The sequence below is a fragment of the Solanum tuberosum genome, unplaced genomic scaffold, assembly GCF_000226075.1.
Source record: "Solanum tuberosum cultivar DM 1-3 516 R44 unplaced genomic scaffold, SolTub_3.0 scf00060, whole genome shotgun sequence".
NCBI lineage: Eukaryota > Viridiplantae > Streptophyta > Magnoliopsida > Solanales > Solanaceae > Solanum > Solanum tuberosum.
The window spans coordinates 223,317-230,896 of NW_006238985.1; the positions used below are offsets into that span (position 1 = coordinate 223,317).

Here is a 7,580-nt window from a genome sequence, read left to right on the forward strand (position 1 = left end):
ATGAGGCACTTTTACCACTTTTAAATTGTTTAAGGGGTTACTAGGACCTTTACAAAGTTCAAGTGTCTTTTTAAAAAAAGTGCTATAATTGAATGGGGTAATGATGTATTTTCATGATTAGTGATTTTCTAACTATATTTCTTTAGACAATGTTCCGCCAGGCTGTTATTTGTGCACTTGCCCTGCACCATATCCTAACTTGGACCTACCCAAAATGTCTGGAATAAATCCAACCTTACGAAGAGGCCAGTTGAAACCATTGAAGAGATTATGGACGGAGCTAACAATGATGAAGGAAACGATACCCAGAGCTCGAAACTTAGATCATGCAATGACTGATATTGTTCAACATAGACATTTCAATTTATGCATATCTCTCTCCTGTGCAAGCTCATATGCTGCATGTTAACTCACTGAACAATGTCATTCTAAAGAGAGAACGACCAAAGACAGCAAAATGGTTAACTTTTGCTGGAAAATTTGCTCATGAAGATTGTAGGCAAATTGAAACTAAATCAAATTATATACAAGCAAATAAAAGGATAAAGCATATGCCGAAGCAAAGTCTGTTATAATATCTGAGCTATTGCAGTTTTTTGGTAGTTATGATTACATTCCTCAGTCGGCAAATATGTATGAGATTTCTGCATCTGTGCAACTAAGAAGTAACTTCTCCCCCATAAGAAATGTAGTACTGCAGAAATGTGCAAATTAGTTAAGTATATTTACTCCTAACTAGTAAAAATGTTTGTCCTGCTAAATCCCTAGACACGTTCAGATATGAGTATCGCCAAAAAAGGAATTAAGGACCTAACTCCAAACAGCACCAATAGTGGAGCCGCAAAAAATAGATTGTGTGAGAGTTCGTCAAAATCTTCACTGGTCAGTAACACTGTTGGGCTTTTTGTTAGTGTTTTCTGTTCCCTTTCCTGGGGTACTATCTGACACTATAATGTTGGTAAAAAATGTGTCACTTCTTTACCCAATGCTTAAATTGGAACATCTGGACAGTAATTCCTGTAACGAAATTCAAAATAAGCAATGTTATCAGAAATTACTTGTATGTAATTATTTTTGACAGTAAGTACTTATAAGTAATGTTATAAAAACTGTACTGTAGAACTACCACATGTTCTCCCTCAGGGGTTAAGATCCAGGAGGAACTTCGGGTACTGGGCTTTTCTTATTCTTCAAATGTGAATTTCAGGTTAAATGAAAGACCATGCAATCTAATGAAAATTTTGCAAGATCTTTGATTTGTTTCAACGACAAAGAGACTTATAATGTAGCAATTAAAAAGCTATTAAGAGTATTTTGTCCTAAAGCCCCCATTTGTTATTATTCTCAAAAATTTCACACGTCACAGCATCAGAATCAGGGTCATCTAAATCTCACGAGTTCTGAAACCCTACCTTCTAATGGTCCACATTAAAAGATACAGAACAATGCATTTTAATCTTCCCAAGTAAGATATAGACAATGGTGGTGCAAGTCGTGATGTTCTGCAGATACTGATGCAATATAAATTTGTAGGAGGTGCATTGAGAGCATTAATATGTATTCTCTTTTAGTATATAGAGACTAATAAAAAGAAGCAACCTGATATTTTGTTGAGTTGAGGTTCTCAGCCTTCTGTTTTTCAATCAGCTGGCTTGTAGTTTCACCACTCAACTTCAGATGCACAACCTGAAAAGAATTTTCAGTTGAGAGTCATTAACTGGTCCACTCATATTCTTTTTTTATGAAGTAGTTTCATTGATACCAATTAGATGCAATGAGTTGTTCACTAACATATTTTATCAAACGAAAAAGATTTGGTGACGAAAAATTACAGCGCCCATTCTCTTAAAAAGTAACATTCTTCAGAATGATAGTACAATTTAATGGTTCCTAAATCAACTGCAACGCATGGGTATGAGAAGCACTTGGAGAAGTTATTTCAAGAACAATAGTTGTGTACTGTTTGCAGGGTTTGGTCCAGTCACAAAACTCATTAACCCCTGAGCAGGTGCATTCACTTATTGGTAACATAGAAAGGAAACGAACAACCATTCTTCCACCAAGCGACATTAGGGTAAAAAGTATCGCTAAAAGGTATATTTTTTCTTGAGAGAGAATACACTTGATTAAAAGTTTGCTGGCACAATGTTGTGGCTTCATTTAAGCACATGAAACTCAAGAAGAATGGTCTATCCTCATGGTTCTCCTATGTAAAGCAGTTAATACAAAATAAGTTAGCAATGGTCTGTCTGGGAGGTTTCTGACTTAAGCATTTAGCTAGTCCTAAGTGCTAAAGCCACAGTTTCAAGTTTCAACAAGCACTTAACAATCAGCTAAATCTAAGTGATGAAATATCCATAGCCATGTATCTTTGAACAGGAGATGTTTTGAATTGCATCTCAACTCTAAATTACTTCTTGAAGGCAAGATGTCTTACAAACCTATCTAGTTGGTCAAAATTGACCACTGTAAATAGCTGAGGCCAATTTTGTTAGCTCCCTAGATTTAACTTAATTTACTTATCTGGAGCTAACCAATCACTTTTTGTTATCTCAATGGTGCACTCTTGTATTTTGCATCTACTTGATGCCATTTAATGAATCTGCTTACTTCATAGAAGTTAATTTTTTCATCCCTAGCTATGTAACATATCCACACACAATGCTCAAGTGATCATGTCCGAGAAGAGACAAACATTAACCCCATGAAACCAGACACTTAGCTTCTCAGAATTTTTTAAAATAAAAGCATAATTATGTGAAACCAATGATTATGAATTTTATACATTTAGGATAATTAACAAGGCGGATAGAACCTTTATACCCTCAAAATAAAGACTGCATCATATTTATCACTGTTATGATAAGAACAGACAAGTTTAGCGAAACATACACAATATTTGAATCCTTTAGCTCACATCATCAAGCAACATATTAAGAACTTGATCACAAACTGTAAGAAAGTAAAGGAATAAACAGCAGTACCTGAAGTAGCTTCTCTACAGAGGGAGGATACAGGTACTGACTCAACCTTCCTCTTTCATCATTCAAACACCGTTCGACCTAACAATATCACCTTTAATTAGAACAATAGTAGAGAAGACTTTTTTGTTAGAAATGAGAAATTCTATGAAAGAAACAAATTCATCCAGCACACTGCTATTTTCAAGACAAGCATAGAAACCTTCAATATATAATCTGCCGAAGAATAGCTAAGGAGCCATTCGGAGGCAAATCGAGAGTAGCAACTGTATGTATCTGCAAGCAATTTCTCCTCAAACAAGTAATAGTATGTTCCTTTCTGTGGCCCGCCATTTTCCCAGAAAAATGTAGAGAGGCCCTGTAGTAGGCTCCTGTCAATTGGTTCCTCCCTACGGTCTTGACTTATCTACATGTGGCATACTGTAAATAACTAGCTGTTCATAGTTGGAATCAACAAACAAACTTGACATGCTGCTTAAAATTACCAGTAAAAGTGCAGCATCAAAAAGTTTTGGAAGGAGATCACAGCAAACCTGAAATGGACAAATGAAAATCAGTATATTACGAAGTTTCTGCGTCTCCAAAAAATTAACTAGAGATGATTTTCTGTAGAATATACAGAGACATTTACCCTATTCTGGAAACAAGAAAGAGCAACCTCTTTAAGGGGTGCAGAACTTTTCTGATCGCTGCATTTTCTATCAAGGTAAAGGAAAAACCCTCCAAGACACTTCACCATTGCTTTGTAATTTGCCCAGACACGTAAGAATTCAGCTAATAGAGAGGTACCACTCTTATCTTTCAGAAAAGGCAGAACCTACAAGCAAAGTGAAAGTGATATTCAACACGGGATATTAGCCAGTGTAAGACAAGGAGAAGTTGCTAATAATAGACAAACCCACATTCATTACATTGCTTTACTACCAAGTGCAGATGCAGCTGAAAACTACTAAATGTTTTAGTCTGCAATCCATGGCCAAAGTTCAAGAGACAAGGAATCAAGGACCAGCATTTTTCCCTTGGCAAAAATAATCTCTAGTCTAAAACTCATCATTTGAGAATATAAGTTCTCTAAATAATGTAATTTAGTCAAATCACAATTATAATGACAGAGGTCGACTGCGTCAAAGAGCATATTAGATCACTTACTAAACCTTACCACCGAGTATACTCTTAAACTTAAGCTGCTCAAATGGAACAGTGTTCTTTGAACAGCTGAGGCTCTGATAGTAATTCTCTTATTCTTTTTTTTTTTGGTGTGTGTGTGTGAGTGAAAAAAGTTTTCCTTAGACAAGTCATCTTTGTTACTACAGAATTTCAGTTGCATATAGCTACAATATTACAAAGAAAAATCAATTTTGTGAAGCATTCTATATCCAAATTAACCAGCAAACAGAAATAACTTGTACATCATTTGCATTCTACCTGTTCAAAATGTAAGAGTGACAACTTGTATGCTAATGACCAAAATAAGACAATAAGTTCATATTGAATTAAGATACTTTAGCAGATGTAGTCATAGTTAGGATAACACTGAAGTTGTTTAGAGAAAATATGATTTTTTAATGAAGTTTCCCACTGATGGTCCATAAACCAACCTTGAAGTATATACTCTCATCCAAGACAGCATGATACCTTTGAAGAAGTTCTGCTGATAAATCATGTGGGGGAGGTCGAATACACAAGAGATAAACACAGCTATCAAGTGTTAAAGATGCAAACTGCAAGGGAAAATAATAGCACCAGATTTTCTGGGACTATTATTACATTATTACCACCTAAGAATTAAACAAACAGGACAAGTATAAAGGCAAAAATAATAAAAGATATGCTAACACATCACTTGGATCATTAGTGAAAGGAACATAGTCTTAGATCTAATTAATTTGGGTAGTACTCCAATGCAACTAAAGAAAATAATGGAAAAACTGACCCTCATGGTAGTTTCAAGTAAAATTGACAGTTGCAAAATCAGCAAACATGGAAATCATTATCTTAGCTAATAAGCTGGTAGAAGCCATGCAGATGTTGACATACAAACAAGTTGGGTGAATGTACATGCATGAACTTCTCTTGCATCTCTTTTTTTGCACACATGAAGATTAAAATGGTATTTCAGACAATAAAACAGTAAATCATTTTGATTAAACCTATATGCATATTACTTGAACAAGCCATGGTTGTTGTTGTACTCATAATTACCATCAGCTTAATGTAAAACAAATTAGAATACCAACAAGGAAAATACAAACAGAAAGGATCGAACAAACAGCCGAAAGAAAGGGAAACACTAACATCAATACCTACTACTACTACACTTCAGTCCCAAACGAAGTTGGGGTCAGCTATCTGAATCTTCATAATCTTGTTACTTCATTTAAAAGGAAACCGCAATAACAATAAAAACAAAACCAAATAGATCATACAATGTCGTCTACCAATGATACACAGCAAATTGATTGACATAAAGAGAGAAAAATCATCTTTGGTAATTCCAAAATCCAAGCAAAGTTCATCTTCATCAGGCTAGAACCAAGAACAAAAAGATTTGAACCATCATTAGCTAATCAAAGTATTAGTTTCTGCCACTCGCCTCAGGGAATTCTCAGTCATAATTTTTTTTAAAAAAAACACATCTCCATTCTCCCCTCAAAACATAGTGTAATACTACTAGCAATTAGAATAAGGCAAACCATAACAAATTTCCAGGATACTCATAATATCTCATGTATTCTTCTGATGTTACCAGCTTACTGGCAGGGTAACCATCCATAATCAACTTCACTTTCGTAATGCCCTCCTCTAACGTCTTCATGCTCTCATCTAGCCTCTTTGCATTACTCATTCTCTCAATTCTTCCACCTATTCAAATTTCAACAAAACAACCACAACAATCAACAACAACATACCCAATGTAATCCCACAATGGACCCTGAGGAAGGTAGATTATACACATTACTCACCCCTACCTCATGGAACAACCACAACAGTGAGCGGGGGTTTTACCTGTACGCACCCAAAGGGTACTGGCTGCCAGTTTCCATTGTCATATAAAAACAATATAAGAAAAATATATGTAAACCCTAAAAAGTACAAAAGAACACGCACAGGGTACATCAACTCACATAATCCCTACACATTCATTCATTCATTCATCAGTTCAGATACACTAGTATATCACAATTTTTATACACTAGTATATCACAATTTAATATGCTTTATCAACCCAGTTATACAATTGTAAACACTAGTATATATTTATTGGAACGATCATTACTGTATACATGTACATTAAAAGAAAAAGATCAAGAGCACGAATAGAACGAACGATGAATCACTGAAAATTACCGAAAATTAATAGAAAACAGAGAGAAAATCAGGCGAATCAGTGTTACCGATTAGGGTTTATGAGAGGGAATGGAAGGAAGTTTTGTACTTTGCTTGGACGTCTGTTTCTATGTGATGAATGCATGAAAACTGGGGAAAAAGCGAAATATAAGTAAAGTTGAAAGGTGATTTTCCAGTTGTAGAAAACAAAACGGTGTCGTTCTGTTCTGGGTAAACTCTCCATAATTATATTGGGACATTCGGCGCATGCTTAAAATGTGGAGTAATTAGATTATTATTTTGTTACACCTTAAATGAAGCAACAATTATTCACTTTAGACTAGCAAATATGTCATGTTTCTTTCCCACCTACTTTATTGTACAGCATTTATACATATTAATCTTTCATATAATTGACAGCGGGGATGAAGGATTTGCGAGGAAGAATCAATGGTCAATGGTTCTACAACTGCAATAGCACTTACTAAAAAGACTATTCTACGACCAGCCACCTCCTTAATTACACTTTCGACATGGATAATATAATCATCGAAATTCCACAAGTATAATTGGAACCTCTATTTTTGTAGGATAGAGATGTTGTTTAATACTCCCTCTATTTCAATTTGTTTGACCTAGTTCATTATTAATTTCTTTCAAAACGAATGACCTTTTTCCCTTTTTAGCAACTCTTTGATTTAAACTTTTCAAATGACATATTTAAAATTACAAAAGTTAATGACAGTTTAATACATTTAGAATATCTTTAATTTAAGACCACAAAATTTAAAAAAATTCTTTCCTTTCAATTTTTATAAACTTCGTGCCAAATTAAAATAGGTTAAACAAATTGAAAAGGAAAAAACAATTTATAAATTGAACATAATAATTTGGCTGTACTGGAATTTCAAACGAAAACACCTGGCTTATCAAGTGGGACCCACTCCAACAACTAGATCGATTTAGTACTTGAAAAGATAGTAGAATAGAAGCAATAATAAGAGAATAATAATGAGACTTGACATGATAAATGAATAAAAATGACAAAACACATATGCCTAGATATCTTGCTACAAGTGTAGTGTCCCATCAAACTATGACAGGGAGATTTCTTTATTAGTGCTCGTGTAAGAACGTGTCGATTAGTGCAAGACAAGGATCCAGGTAAAGTAGAATAAAATGATCTTTCTTTATATTATTATATTCCCCCAAAAGTGGCATAATCCTCTGCACTTTATTATATATATAAAAGAAAAAATTTCCTCTTGCCAA

General features: G+C 34.5%; 1 protein-coding gene across 2 annotated transcripts; it reads right to left on the reverse strand.

The window, feature by feature from the left end:
• Positions 1–504: 504 nt before the first annotated feature.
• On the reverse strand, positions 505–6,538 carry LOC102594086 (cullin-1-like). 2 transcript variants are annotated; one of them, XM_006344573.2, is made up of 9 exons: positions 6,330–6,538; positions 5,696–5,843; positions 4,580–4,679; positions 3,613–3,798; positions 3,467–3,514; positions 3,184–3,387; positions 2,985–3,062; positions 1,600–1,686; positions 505–1,017 (listed from the first exon to the last, which is right to left on the reverse strand). In XM_006344573.2, exons 2-9 carry the CDS (start codon positions 5,824–5,826, stop codon positions 979–981), a joined length of 873 nt encoding a protein of 290 aa, XP_006344635.1. In that variant the 5' UTR covers positions 5,827–5,843; positions 6,330–6,538; the 3' UTR covers positions 505–978. The 2 variants fall into 2 exon arrangements, with proteins under 2 accessions (XP_006344635.1, XP_006344634.1); XM_006344572.2 differs by having other exon boundaries at positions 6,377–6,537.
• Positions 6,539–7,580: the final 1,042 nt, after the last annotated feature.